General features: G+C 39.5%; 1 protein-coding gene across 4 annotated transcripts in view; it reads right to left on the bottom strand.

Moving 5' to 3' along the window:
* YEATS2 (YEATS domain containing 2) overlaps positions 1 to 15,230 on the bottom strand; it is a 123,666-nt gene that overhangs the window by 13,788 nt on the left and 94,648 nt on the right. For all 4 annotated transcript variants that reach the window (XM_029939792.1, XM_029939789.1, XM_029939790.1 and 1 more), the window contains 2 exons: positions 2,701 to 2,829; positions 2,106 to 2,204 (listed from right to left, as the gene is read on the bottom strand). In XM_029939792.1, the coding sequence (XP_029795652.1) occupies positions 2,106 to 2,204; positions 2,701 to 2,829 (228 nt within the window). The remainder of the gene's footprint in view (positions 1 to 2,105; positions 2,205 to 2,700; positions 2,830 to 15,230) is intronic.

Below are 15,230 nucleotides of genomic sequence, written 5' to 3' on the forward strand. Positions count from 1 at the left end.
CCGACACAGGGCTCAAACCCACGAACCGTGAGATCATGACCTGAGCCAAAGCTGGTCGCTTAACCAACTGAGCCACCCAGGTGCCCCGAAAATTAAATTTTTATGTATTGACTTATATTGTATGACCCTGCTAACTTAATTTCACTATTGGAATATACAGTCCCCCACTCCCTAGTGATTTCAAGACTTCAAGAAACAGGAGTCCTTAGACAAAGTTCCAGTTCTACAAGTACAAGCACACATATAGATCTGGCCCTCAAACAGCTACTATTAGCATTTTTAGGTTGACACAGCTATTCTACTAGAGAAATGAAAACATTTGCTCTTAAAAATTTATACATAACAACTGTTAGCAACCCTTATGTCCACCAATAGGAGAAAGGATAAACAAATTATGATATACTGATACAGTGTGAAATGCTATTCAGGTAATATATATAAATCTGAAAAATATTATGGCGAATAAATAAAACCAGACATAGAAGAATGCATGTACTTTCACTCCTATAAAGTTAAAAAAAAATAGACACAACTAATCTATTCTAAGGGAAATCAGAACAGTGGCTGCCTATAGGGGTTGGAAACTAAATGGAAGGAACAAAGGTGATGAAAATTTCTCTATCTTGAATGGAAAATGGGTTACGTGGGTTTATAACAAGATTCACCAAATGGTACACTAAGTATCTTTGCATTTCAATATACAAAATTTTACAATTAAAATAAAAACAGAGGTGCTCTGACCCCAGCCCAAAATTAACAGAGTCAGGGGCTCCTGGGTGGCTCAGTTGGTCTCGGCTCAGGTCATGATCACACAGTTTCATGAGTTTGAGCCCACTTTACAATCTGTGCAGGCAGCACAGACCCTACTTGGGATCTCTCTCCCTCTCTGTCCCTCCCCCACTCGCGCTGTCTCTGTCTCTTTCAAAATAAATTAATAAATCCCCCCCAAATTAACTGAATCAGAATCTGCATGAGGAAGGCCTATGAAATGTAACTATTATAGAGGAGAAATATTGGCCCAGACTAAACCAATTATTTGCTCAAAGGCTGGCACACCTCTCCAACAAAGGACCGATCAGGAAGTATTTTATAGGCTTTGTGGGTCATGGCCTTGGCTGGAACTGATTAACTCTGAGGTAGCAGAGATACAGATAACATACAAATAAACGGGAATGGCTGGGTCCAAGTACGTTTATTAAAAAAAAATAGGCAGGGGATATAATCAGAAAATCCCTGTTTTAGTTGGTCTCACTTTAAGTTACAAATCCACCTTTCCTCATGACTGCTGTGAAAGATCTGGCATGTCTGAAAAGCAGACCTACTTCAAATTCTGACTGCACTGCTTTTTAAGTTTCAAGATTTGGGATGTAGATACTTAGTATCTCCAAACTTCATTTGCATAATAGTCATCCTGAAGTACTAGGATAATTAGTGATATATATAAAGTAGCCAGCATGGTGCCTGGTACCCTTCAGGCTCTTAACACACGGTAGCTATCATTACAGATATCACAGATATCAAAATGTGTTGGCTCTAACCTGCTGCACGATCTCAATCTACTTAGTAGTCAGAAATGCCCCCCTTGCCAGCCTGCCAAAGCCTGGCCCCACCTAAAACTCCTTTACCACAATTATACACCCCAGATGAGTCCCCCTAATTGGTTTAATTCCCCAAACAAGCCCTCTGAGCCATGGTGTCTATGGCTCCCTCAATCTGGCGTGGCCCTTCCCCTCTCCACAGCTTAACATGCTTCACTCTAAAGTCTGGGTTACAACCCAAGCCCCGCACAAAGTCCTACCCCTCCACACCCACCAACCCTGACCAGACATCCTAGACTAAAACACTTCGCGTTCACGTTTTCCAACACACTTATCCAGCAGTTATTGATCGCTGCGTGCTATCTACAACTCAGTTCAACCTGACTGTAAGTTCTTGGAGGACAGAAATGATGCTTTAAACATCTCAGCATTTCCCTCAATGTCAGGTCTACTATATAAACATTTCTGAAGGAACCGATTCATAGATGCTGAAAATTCAAGGGACCCAGATTATAGTAATGTCTTGCACGAAACTTCTGGGCAAAAATACTGTGAGAAACTACCTACCTTTTGTAACAGCTGCTGGAGCTGAGCTGGGGACAATGGGGTTTGGGGCAGCTACAGGCAGAATGGTAGGTGATTTGTTGGCAGAAAATGACTGAACCACTAACAGGGAAAAAAGGGAGAGAATGTAAGAAATACAGAAATCATTCTGATGATTATGGTCTAACTCCCAGGCGATGGCCCCATTTTAGATGTGCCCCATTTAGGGCACAAGAACAATCTCAGTACATTAAAAAGGTCCTTATTTATATGATGTGACAAGGTAGGTAGGCTGTTTACTATTAGTACGAGGGTAACTGAGCTTTTATTATCTTCCACTGGGGGCTTGTCATTAAGAAAATAAAAATCCAATTCGCTTGGAACTCTCCTAGACACTTAAGATGTTCCCCTGCTACTCAAGTCTAGAAATGGGGAGTTATTAGAAGCCGATGGGTCATCTGGGGTTGATGGTGCTCCAGAGTTCAAAATGTCAAGAACAACTCTGATGGCTAAAGGGAAGACTGTATGGGGGGGGGGCAGGGCGGGGGGGAGCCGCCCCTCGACTCCTCCCTCCCCCTACGTCCTGGCAGTAACCACAGCCCGTGGGTGAAGGACTCACCTTTATTCACAGGCATCAGAATAGTCTGTACACCTCCAGATGTATTTACACTGAGTGGCTTGAGCTGGCTGGGGATGGTCAGGACAGCTTGCTGGGGATTGGATTGACTGGAGTGAATCTTTAGCAATCCTAAAACAAGTTGGAAGATAAGGCCAAGCTGAAGATCAGATGCTTTCTGAAAGTCCTGCCCTCTTCAGTATTCACCTTTCCTTCACAGGAAAAAGTACTTAAGACCTCTACTCCAGTAAATGGAGAGCTGGGAGCAGGAGGCAATGGGTGTGGCAGATTTGACAATGAAACAATGATGTGACAGTAACAAATTATTTTTGCCCCCTCAATTATAAAGTAACAAAAATTTTTGGACAAGCAAAATTAATAGACAAGAGAATAAATAAAAAAAAAATTAAAAAAGAGAAAAAGTAGGGCTCAGTTCATTGGGCATCCAACTTTTGATTTCAGCTCAGGTCACGATCTCACAGTTTGTGAGATCAAGTCCCACATTGGGCTCTGTGCTGGCAACATGTAGCCTGCTTGGGATTCATTCATTCATTCATTCATTCATTCATTCATTCATTCATATTTTCTCTCTCTCTCTCTCTCCATCTCTCTCAAAAGAAAAAAAGAAAACATTAAAAAAAAAAAAGAGAGAGAAAAAGTCGCCCAGAGTCTAACCACAGAGACACCAGTATTAAGATTTTAAAACAGTTCTTTTCCATGTTTGTTTTCTATGACAACTTTGTTTTTTTGTATATAGGTATGACGGGTCAAACCGGATATAAAATTCTCTTTTCTGATTTGGATAACTGTCAGTTTCTAACTTTAAAACCTTCTCTGGCACCTGGTTGCCCAGAGCATGTTTCCAGAATTAGTTTCAAAGTATTCACAGTCCACTTTAATCTCATCCCTGTTTATCTGCATCCGCTTCACCACCATCCCTATAGATCGAATACTTCATTCTGCGTACTCACCATACCTGTTAATTTTCTACCTCTGTGCAGCTCTCATCTTTCAAATACCAGGCATTCTCCACCTATTATTTTTTTTTTTCCTTTAAGGGTATAACTTCCATATTCCCATTTCCACTATTCAACTATTGGAGGCATTCAGGGGCCGGTAAAAATCAAAAGGCTGTTACTGTGAAACAGCACACAAGACGCTACACAAACACATGCTGTCACACACTTAAAAATAGCATTAGGAAAAAAAACAGCTTAGAGGCTAAAGATATTTTAAGACACTGGAAAGCGGAGAGTATGTATGTATAAAAGGAAAGTAATATTCTTATATTCTGAAACAAAGCATTAAATGAAAATCTTTCTTTGGAATAGATGAGTGTCAAATTAGATAGTAAATTCTTTTTTTAATGTTTATTTATTTTTGAGAGAGAGAGACAGACAGAGAGGATGCATGCATGCAGGGGAAGAAAAGAGAGCAAGGGACACCGGGAATCCCAAGCAGACCCCACGCTGTCAGCACAAAGCCCAACACGATGCTCAATCCCACCAACCATGAGATCATCCCCTGAGCCAAAATTGGGTGCTTAACTGAGCCACCCACGTGCCTCTAGGTAGGAAGTTCGTACTGAGATGTACTCTCAAAAAGAACAACAATGGCACAAAAACGGACACTCAGATCAATGGAACAGAATAGAGAACCCAGAAATGGACCCACAAACATATGGCCAACTAATCTTTCACAAAGCAGGAAAGACTGTCCACTGGAATAAAGACAGTCTCTTCAGCAAGTGGTGCTGAGAAAACTGGACAGCGACATGCAGAAAAATGAACCTGGACCACTTTCTTCATACCATACACAAAAATAAACTCAAAATGGATGAAAGATCTAACTATAAGACAGGAAGCAATCAAAATCCCAGAGAAGAAAGCAGGCAAAAACGTCTTTGACCTCAGTTGCAGCAACATCTTAATACGTCTTTGGAGACAAGGGAAACAAAAGCAAAAATGAACTATTGGGACCTCATCAAAATAAAAAGTTTCTGCACAGGGAAGGAAACAATCAGCAAAACTAAAAGGCAATTGACAAAATGGGAGAAGATATTTGCAAACGATATATCAGATACAGGGTTAGTACCCAAAATTTATAAAGAACTTATTGGAGGGCCCGGGTGGCTCAGTCGGTTAAGCATCTGACTTCGGCTCAGGTCATGATCTCGCAGTTTGTGGGTTCGAGCCCCACATCAGGCTCTGTGCTGACAGCCTGTTTCAGATTCTGTGTCTCCCTCTCTCTCTGCCCCTCCCCTGCTTGCTCGCTATCTCTCAAAATAAAAGATATAAAAAATAAAAAAAAAGAACTTATCTCAAACTCAACACCCAAAAAACAAATAATCCAGTGAAGAAATGGGCAAGACATGAATAGACACTTTCCCAAAGAAGACATCCAGATGGCTAACAGACACATGAAAAAATGCTCAACATCACTCATCATCATGGTAATACAAATCAAACCCACAATCAGATACCACCTCACACCCGTCAGAATGGCTAACATTAACATCTCAGGCAACAACAGATGCTAGCGAGCATGCAGCGGAGGAGGATCTCTTTTGCACTGCTGGTGGGAATGCAAACTGGTGCAGCCACTCTGGAAAACAGTATGGAGGTTCCTCAAAAAATTAATAGTGGAACTACCCTACGACCCAGAAACTGCACTACTAGGTACTTATCCAAGGGATACAGGTATGCTGCTTCAAAGAGCCACATCCACCCCAGCACTATCAACAATAGCCAAAGTATGGAAAGAACCCAAATATCCATCAATGGATGAATGGATAAAGATGTGGTATATACATACAATGGAGTATTACTTGGCAATAAAAAACAATGAAATCTTGCCATCTGCAACTACGTGGTTGGAACTAGAGGGTATTATGCTAAGTAAAATTAGAGAAAGACAAATATCATATGACTTCAGTCATATGAGGACTTTAAGATACAAAACAGATTAACATAAGGGAAGCAAAAATAACATAAAAACAGGGAGGGGGACAAAACATAAGTGACTCTTAAATATAGAGAACAAACAGGTTACTGGAGGGGTTGTGGGAAGGGTAATGAGCTAAATGGGTAAGAGGCATTAAGGAATGTACTCCTGAAATCACTGTTGCACTATATGCTAACTTGGATGTAAATTAAAAAGTAAGTAAACTATTAAAAAAAAACCCCAAATAACCTGATTTTTCATATTTTTAAATTCTGATTTTCATCAAAACATTACATGCTTATCAGTTCAAAAGTAAAAAAGTGCTAAAGAGGCTTCTAATTATATATAGTCACCCTTCCCTCCATCTCCCTATCCTCATGTAGTTCCCAGCAGCCTCCACTTTCAACCCTTTTGGCCCTTTATTTTTTAATATGTATCTCCGTATTTTTAAAAGAATGTGTATACTCCAGGCCTTAATTAAGTTTGATGTAACGTTTTGATGTTACATACTGACTTACTATAAGTGCAGATATGGGCATTTTAAGGCACTTATAACCTTCTCTTTCCCTGTCCACCAATCCTGTTCTCTACCAATTCAAAGAACACTGTAAAACTGTGATTCCATTTTGTTCTCTGTTGTTAATATTTCCTCCTTTTTCAGTTGCTTAGCTCTCTTTTAACATCTTACTGAGTCTTCCCACTTCCCTCAAAAATGCCATACACCACCCCTTTACATAATTCTTCCTACAGTCAAGTCTTAACAGTTCCATTTTTAAAAGGTATCTTTTCTGAAGCGCTATGATCTGCTCCACTTTGTCTTCTAGGCCTGCTGCTCAGTGGTCATTCTGGGAACATTTTTCACCATTACCCTGGCAATTCCCTTTGCCTTCCTTCTATATTGGACCCTGTTTCTTCCTGTAAGTCTATACCTCCTCACTCTGATAAAATATGTGTGTTTTAGTAATGTTTTGAGACAGGGCACATAGAAAATACATTTAGAACTGTGCCTGCAGAAAATATTTCTGCCCTCACTCAACAACAATCTGCCTGACTACAGAATTCTTGACTAAGTAATTTTCCCCTAGAATTCTGAAAAACAGTATCACAGCTTCCAGCACTGCTGAGAAGCCCAATGATAATGTAATTTCTGAGTTTTTCTACTTCTTCTTCCGAAAACTTGTAAGATCTCCCTTCCGTGGTGTTCTGATTTCATGGAATGTGCCTCTGTGCAACACACCTTTCATTCACTGTGCCTTTTGAGCCCAGAAGTTTGCGCCCTTCAATTCTGAGATAAACTGTTTCATTTCTTGGATCATTTCCTTCCCACTATTTTCTGTTTTCTTTCTGGAACTCCATGAAAGGACTTCCTGAAACATCACTGGATTTCCTTTATTGGTGTCTACTTCTTGATCTGTTCTCTGCTTGTACCTTGTGCCCCACAGTCTAAATGCTGCACCCAGTGATTCTGTTGAAAGGTAAGACAGATCATGTTACTCCTTAGTTTAAAACCCTCCGATGGGGGCACCTGGGTGGCTCAGCTGGTTAAGTGTCTGGCTTCGGCTCAGGTCATGATCTCACGGTTCATGGGTTCGAGCCCCATGTTGGGCGGGCTCGGTGCTGACAGCTAGCTCAGAGCCTGGAGCCTGCTTCATATTCTGTATCTCTCTCTCTCTCTCTCTCTCTCTCTCTCTCTCTCTCTGACCCTCCCCTATTCCCACTGTCTCTCTCTGTCTCTCAAAAGTAAATAAAGAACATAAAAAAAAAAAACCCCTCTGATGGCTTCCCTGGGTGTAAACGTCAAAGTTCTTAAGTTCTTTTTTTTTTTTTTTTTTTTTAGTTTTAGAGAGCGGGTGCTTGAGCAGGAGAGAGGGGCAGAGGGATGAGAGAGAGACTGAGAATCTTAAGCAGGTTCCATGCTCATCCCGGAGCCCAACACAGGGCTCAATCTCATGGCCCCCTGGGATCATGACCTGAGCTGAAATCAAGTCAAGTTGAGCAGACGCTCAACTGACTGAGCCACCCAGACTTCCCTGAAAGTCAAAGTTCTTAAAATGACCTACATAGGCCCTATGTGATTTGGCCCCCATCACTCTGACTTCCTTGCTCATTCTACTCCAGTCATAATAATGACCTTCTTCAGAACAGTCCATAATACACACAAAAAGCTGAATTAAAAAATTAATAGTCATACTTCAATAAACATATACATACAAAAAAATTAATGAGCAGAAAATAGTTTAATTATTTAATGAAAACATTATATACAGAAAATTTCATCAGCAGCATTCCAGGAAATGAGAACTTAAAGCAGGGAGATTTCATTTACTGCATGTAAAACACTTATTCAGAAAGGGGAGGGCATTTATTTCTTATAATAGCAACCCCTTTATTTCTATAATTTCTACTCCAGTCTTAACATGCCTGCAAACATTCCGTGAGCAGAGAAGAGCACTCGCTATAATAGAACCTCGTCAATGGTAACTGGTGGGTAGGTGGAAGTCATGGGAAAATCTACCAGCCTTAATCTTTTGGTCTTGAACTATCCAAAAAAACAACAGGACATAGGGGCTTGGTTTGGAGCTGTGTAAGGAATGTAGAAATAATAGCTCTAAGAACAACATCCACAATCTTTTATCCAAAGATACTAAGGTTATGTGTGTGTATGCATGCATTAATGTGTGTTTGTGTGTGTGTGTAACATATAAATTGGTGACAGTTTTTTCCGTATATCAGTGCAAGTTGATAACCTGTTATCAATCTGTAATAAGGCAATATAGAAACTAAGAGTATTTGGAACCTTTTTATACTATGACACTGCTGTTGACATTTTTTTAAAAGTGTATTTCTTTATTTGAGAGAGAGAGAGCATGCAAGTGGGGGAAGGGCAGAGAGAGAATCCCAAGTAAGCTCCATGCTGCCAGCACAGAACCCAATGTGGGGTTTGAACCCACGAAACTGCGAGATCATGACCTGAGCTCAAACCAAGAGTTGGATGCTTAACTGAATAACGCCACCCAGGCACCCCTGCTGACATTCTTACTGTATTTTACAGAAGTATCTGTCTGTAGTGGATTGTAGAAAAACAAGCAGAAAAACTGATCTTTCAAGTTTGGGAGGCAATGCTGTATATCATATCAGTCCCCTGGCATGTGGGGCTACACAATATAATCAAGCACATTAGTATTTTTGTGGCAAAACACAAATTTTCATATTAAGTCATATAAATAGGCTGTCAATGGAGGTCAGATTTCAGACTAAAATTAATTATGCAAACAAAGAAACAGAAAAACACCTTAGGTTTTCACAGGTTTTTGGATCTTAAAATTAAAAGGAATGTGGACTACAACACTTACACTATTAGCAGCGATTATTTATAGAACAGTTACTACATGTCAGAGGGCATTCTAAGCATTTACAATGTTAACTCATTTCATCCTCTAAACTGTATGAGGTAGGTATTATTATCAACCTGATTTTACAGCCAAGGAAAATGAAGCAAGTTATTTTCATTAAGGGAATCTGGCTCTAGGATTTGCGATGCACATTAACCAAAGAAGTAAAAGACCAAAGACTCTTCTGGGAACATTTAGTGCTGGCACAAAAATATACATCGTACCAGACCCCATGCGTGCCACTCTGACACTACCCAGTATAACAACTAATGTTAAAAATCATGACTTGGCCTCATCAAGGCTAATTTACTTTATATGCTTTGTTTATGAAAGCAAAGAGATGGATGTTTTTTTTTAACACGTTCCATTTAAAACTGATGATTAAAAAAAAAAAGAAAATGTTACTTTAAGGAGAGTAAACTCTCAGGTCTCCACAAAATTACATTATGAAAGCAGCTAAAGCACTCCAGAGTTCCAGATGGATAACATTTTATTATATCACATAAAAATTATTATTCAATCCATGAAACCAACACAGACCTAAAAATTTATGTGTAGCTAACCGAGCGCTCATCAGCTCCAGGAAGAAAAGTGACTACTGTCTGGCTTCAAAACAGCTCCTCTCTGAGATAATCTTTGAAGAAGTGAATGAGAATAGGGAAAGAATTTCTCTAACTGGAGGGAATGATAAACCAGACACCAGGGAGCTGAGGATCCTGAGTGAGCCCCTGTAGGGTGGCAGGGCTGAAGTCAGCATCAGTGGAGAACAGCGCAGCAGGAGGAGAGCTGGGCTGTATCTGAGGTCAACTGTCTAGAAACAGATGGCCCCCCTTTTTTTTTTTAAACCTATTGCTGAAGGTCAACATAGCCTAACACAAGTCACCACACCTACATCATTCACCTCACTTCATGTTACCATGAACGCATTTTATCATCTCACATCATCAAAAGAATGTGTTTTAAAAAGGTCCCATTAGATTAAGAAGTTACATGAGGAGACGGAAGAAGATGGCAGAGAAATAGGAGGCTCTGAACTTCCCACCCACATCTCTCAAACAAAGAAGGGCTGAAGCCAAAGGATTCTGAACCTCAGGAGTCTGGGAGGAAAGGAGACGGAGTCTACTAGGAAGATGGCCTCATAGGGTTACTTCAAGGAGCAAACCAAAGCACACATGGTGGTAAGTCGAAAACATCACTATGAGTAGGAAAACAAAATAACCAAATCACATCAAAGGAGACCAAGAGACACCCTTCAAAGAACACTTCCTGAATGGACAGGCCCTGAACAGTGTATGAGCCTTCTTTAATATAGCAGTACTCACAGGTGCAGAGCACATAACAAGCCTTTAAAACTTACAAGAGACAGAAAGCTAGCCAAAATAATGAAACAGAACTCTCCTCAAAAGAAATTCCAGGAAGAAGTGACAGCTAAAGAATTGAGCAAAACAGATACAAGCAATATAACTAAACAAGAATTTAGAATAATAGTCATAAAAGTAATTGCTGGGCTTGAAAAAGGCATAAGACAGCAAAGATGCTATTGCTCCAAAGATCACGGATCTTAAAAATAGTTATGAATTTAAAAATGCTATAAATGAGGTGCATAATAAAATGGAGGTCACCACTCTGTGGATTTGAGAGGCAGAAAGGAGAATAGGTGAATTAGAAGATATAATTATAGAAAAAGGAAGGCAAGAAAAAGAGATATAAATTGATCCAGGAGGATGAAAGGAGAATTTGAGAACTGAGTGATGCAATCAAATGGAACAATATCTGTATCATAGGAATTTCAGAAGGAGAGAGAGAGAAAGGGGCTGAAGGGGAACTTGAACAAATTATAGCCGAGAACTTCCCCAATCTGGGGAAGGAAACAGCCAATGAAATGCAAGAGGCAAAGAGAACTCCCCTCAGACATAACTTGAATCAATCTTCTGCATGACATATCATAGTGAAACTGGCAAAATATAAGGACAAAGAGAGAATTCTGAGAGCAGCTAGAGATAAACGGGTCTTATCACACAAAGGTAGACACATAAAGGTAGTAGCAGACCTATCTACTGAAACTTGGCAGGCCAGAAAGGAACGGCAGGGAATCTTCAATGTGATGAACAGGGAAAATACACAGCCAAGAATTCCTTATCCAGCAAGCTTGTCATTCAAAATAGAAGGAGAGATAAAGGTTTTCCCAAACAAAAATTGAAGGAATTCATCACCACTAAACCAGCCCTCCAAGAGAATCTCATGGGAACTCTATGAAGGAAATGTTGCAAGTAACACAAAATACCAGAGACACCACTACAAGCATGAATCCTACAGAGAACACAATGACTCTAAACACATATTTTTCAATAATATGAATGTAAATGGACTCCAATCAAAAGACATAGGGTATCAGAATGGATGAAGAAAACAAGATCCATCTATTTGTTGTCTACAAGAGACTCATTTTAGACTTGAGGACACCTTCAGACTCAACGTGAGGGGATGGAGAAATATCTATCATGCTACCAGAAGTCAAAAGAAAGCTGAAGTAGCATACTTACATCTGACAAACTGGACTTTAAGTCAGTAACAAGAGATGAAGAAGGGCATTATATAATAATTACAGGGTCTATCCATCAGGAAGAGCTAACCATTATAAATGTCTACACACAAAATTTGGGAGCACCCAAACACATAAAACAATCAGAAACATAAGCAATCTTATTGATAAGAATGCCTGTGGGAAGCAGCAGCAAGGAGCCAGTAGGGAGAGTGTGATGGAGCACAAGCTCTCGTGCCCTTACAACCCCTGCAGCTGTCCCAGTTCCTCAGAGGTTAAATCTCTTGTGTTAAAATGTTAACTGTACAAGTGTCCTTCAAGCTTCTTGAGTTAAAATGTTAACTGTACAAGTGTCCTTCAAGCTTTGGCAATCGTTAAGGTAGTAATGTCTCCAGGAAGTGTGGTACAACGATAACAGTAAGAACAGAGAAAATGTTATCTAGAAGAAAAAAGTCTTTTCACAGCTGTGTCTGTGTTATGTATAAAACTGCTTGCATGTGAGAACTAAAGCGGCAATATGAGCACCACTCATGTTGTCCCTCCAATTTCCATCCTTTGATTCTTTCTTCTTTTCCTCATTCCCTTATCCTCGTGTCCCTGCTTCTGTGCGCCCGCGCACGCACTACAAATGTGCAGTGGATTGATCAACTAGACAGAAAATCACTAAAGAAACAATGGACCTGAATGACACTGGACCAGATGGACTTGACAGATACTCAACATCTCGAAGCTATGGAATTCACTTTCTTCTCAAGTGCACATGGTACATTTTCCAAGACAGGTCACATACTAGGTCACAAAGCAGCCCTCAATAAATATAAAAGAACTGAGATCATACCATGCACACATTCAGATCACAATGCTATGAAACTTGAAATCAACCACAGGAAAAAGTCTGGAAACCTCCAAAAGCATGGAGGCTAAAGAACGCCCTACTAAAGAATGAATGGGTCAACCAGGCAATTAGAGAAGAAATTTTAAAAATATATGGATGAATGAAAATGAAAATACAACAATCCACACTCTTTGGGATACAGCAAAGGCAGTCCTAAGAGGAAAATACATTGCAATCCATGCCTAGCTCAAGAAACGAGAAAAAGCACAAATATAAAATCTAACCGTGTACTTTAAACTAGAAGCAGAGCAGGAAGAACACCCCACATCCAGCAGAAGAAGAGAAGTAATAAAGATCAGGGCAGAAATAAACAATATAGAATTAAAAAAAACAAAAACAAAAACAAACAAACAGCTGAACAGATCAACAAAAAACCAAGAGTTGGTTTTCTGAAAAAATAAACAAAATTGGTAAACCTCTAGCCAGGCTTCTCAAAAAGAAAAGAGAAAGTACCCAAATAGACAAAAATCACAGATGAATATGGATTTATTACAACCAACCCCTCAGAAATACAAGCAACTATCAGGGAATACTATGAAAATTATATGCTAACAAACTGGACAACCCAGAAAAAATGGACAAATTCCTAAACACATAGACAGTACCAAAACTCAAATGGGAAGAGATAGAAAATCTGAACAGACCCATAACTAGTGAAGAAATTGAATCAGTTATCAAAAATCTCCCAAAAAATAAAAGCTCTGGACCAGATGGCTACCTTGGGGAATTCTACCAGATTTAAATTAGAGTTAATACCCATTTTTCTCAAGCTGTTCCAAAAAAATAGAGATGGAAGGAAACCTTCCCAATTCATTCTACAAAGCCAGCATCACTTTGATTCCCAAACCAGACAGAGACCCATAAAAAGGGAACTACAGGCCAACATCCCTGATGAATATGGATGCAAAAATCCTCAAGATACTAGCAACTCAAATTCAACAGCATATAAAAAGAATTATCCATCATGATCAAGTGGGATTTATTCTTGGGTTGCAGGGCTGGTTCAATATTCACAAATCAATGTGATACATCATATTAACAGAAAAAAAGATAAAAAATCATATAATCCCTTCAATAGATACAGAAAAAGCATTTGCAAAATAGACCATCCTTTCTTAATAAAAACCCTCGAGAAAGTTGGGATGGAAGGAACTTACTTAAACATAGTAAAAAGCCATTTATGAAAAGCCCACAGGTAATATCATCCTCAATGGGGAAAAACTGAGAGCTTTCCCCCTGAGATCAGGAACACGACAGGAATGTCCACTCTCACCACTCTTGTTTAACACAGTGCTGGAAGTCCTAGCATCAGCAATCAGACAACACAGGGAAATAAAAGGCATCAAAATTGGCAAAGATGAAGTCAAACTTTCACTTTTTGCAGATGACATGATACTCTACATGAAAAACCTGACAGACTCCACCAAAAGTCTGCTAGAACTGATCCATGAATTCAGCAAAGCTGCAGGGTACAAAATCTACAGAATCAGTTACATTTTTATATACCAATAATGAAGCAACAGAAAGAGAAATCAAGAAACTGATTCCATTCACAACTGCACCAAAAACCATAAACCTAACCAAAGATGTAAAAGATTTGTATGTTGAAAACTACAGAAAGCTTATGAAGGAAACTGAAGAGGACACAAAGAAATGGAAAAACATACCATGCTCATGGACTGGAAGAATAAATATTGTTAAAATATCCATACTATCCAGAGCAATCTACACATTCAATGCAATCCCAATAAAAACTGCAGCAGCATTCTTCTTGAAGCTAGAACAAACAATCCTAAAATTTGTATGGAACCACAAAGGACCCTGAATAGCCAGAATAACATTGAAGAAGAAAACTGAAACGGGAGGCATCACAATCCCAGACTTTAGCCTCTACTACAAAGCTGTCATCATCAAGACAGTATGGTATTGGCACAAAAACAGACACATAGACCAATGGAATAGAGAACCCTGAACTGGACTCACAAATGTATGGCCAATTAATCTTTGACAAAGCAGGTAAGAGTTTCCAATGGAAAAAAGACTGCCTCTTTAACAGGTGGTGCTGGGAAAACTGGACAGCAACATGCAGAAGAATGAAACTAGACCACTTTCTGACACCATACACAAAAATAAACTCAAAATGGATGAAGGACCTGAATTTGAGACAGGAAACCATCAAAACCCTAGAGCAGAAAGCAGGAAACAACCTCCTTAACCTCAGCCACAGCAATTTCTTATTCGACATATCTCCAAAGGCAACGGAATCAAGAGCAAAAATCAACTAATCAAGATAAAAACCTTCTGCATGGCAAAGGAAACAATAAAACTAATAGGCAACAGATGGAATGGGAAAAGATAGCTGCAAATAACATATCAGATAAAGGGCTAGTATCCAAAATCTATAAAAAAAACTCACCAAACTCCACACCTGGAAAACAAATAATCCAGTGAAGAAATGGACAAAAGACATGAATAGACACTTCTCCAAAAAAGACATCCAAATGGCTAACAGACACATGAAGCAATGCTCAACATCACTCATCAGAGAAATACAAATCAAAACCACACTGAGATACCACGTCATGTCAGTCAGAGTAGCTAAAATGAACAAATCAGGAGACTATAGATGCTGGCAAGGATGTGGAGAAACAGGCACCCTCCTACTCTGTTGGTGGGAATGTAAACTGGTGCAGCCGCTCTGGAAAACAGTGTGGAGGTTCTTCAAAAAATTAACAATAGAACTCCCCTATGACCCAGCAAT

Source organism: Suricata suricatta, chromosome 5 (assembly GCF_006229205.1).
Source record: "Suricata suricatta isolate VVHF042 chromosome 5, meerkat_22Aug2017_6uvM2_HiC, whole genome shotgun sequence".
NCBI lineage: Eukaryota > Metazoa > Chordata > Mammalia > Carnivora > Herpestidae > Suricata > Suricata suricatta.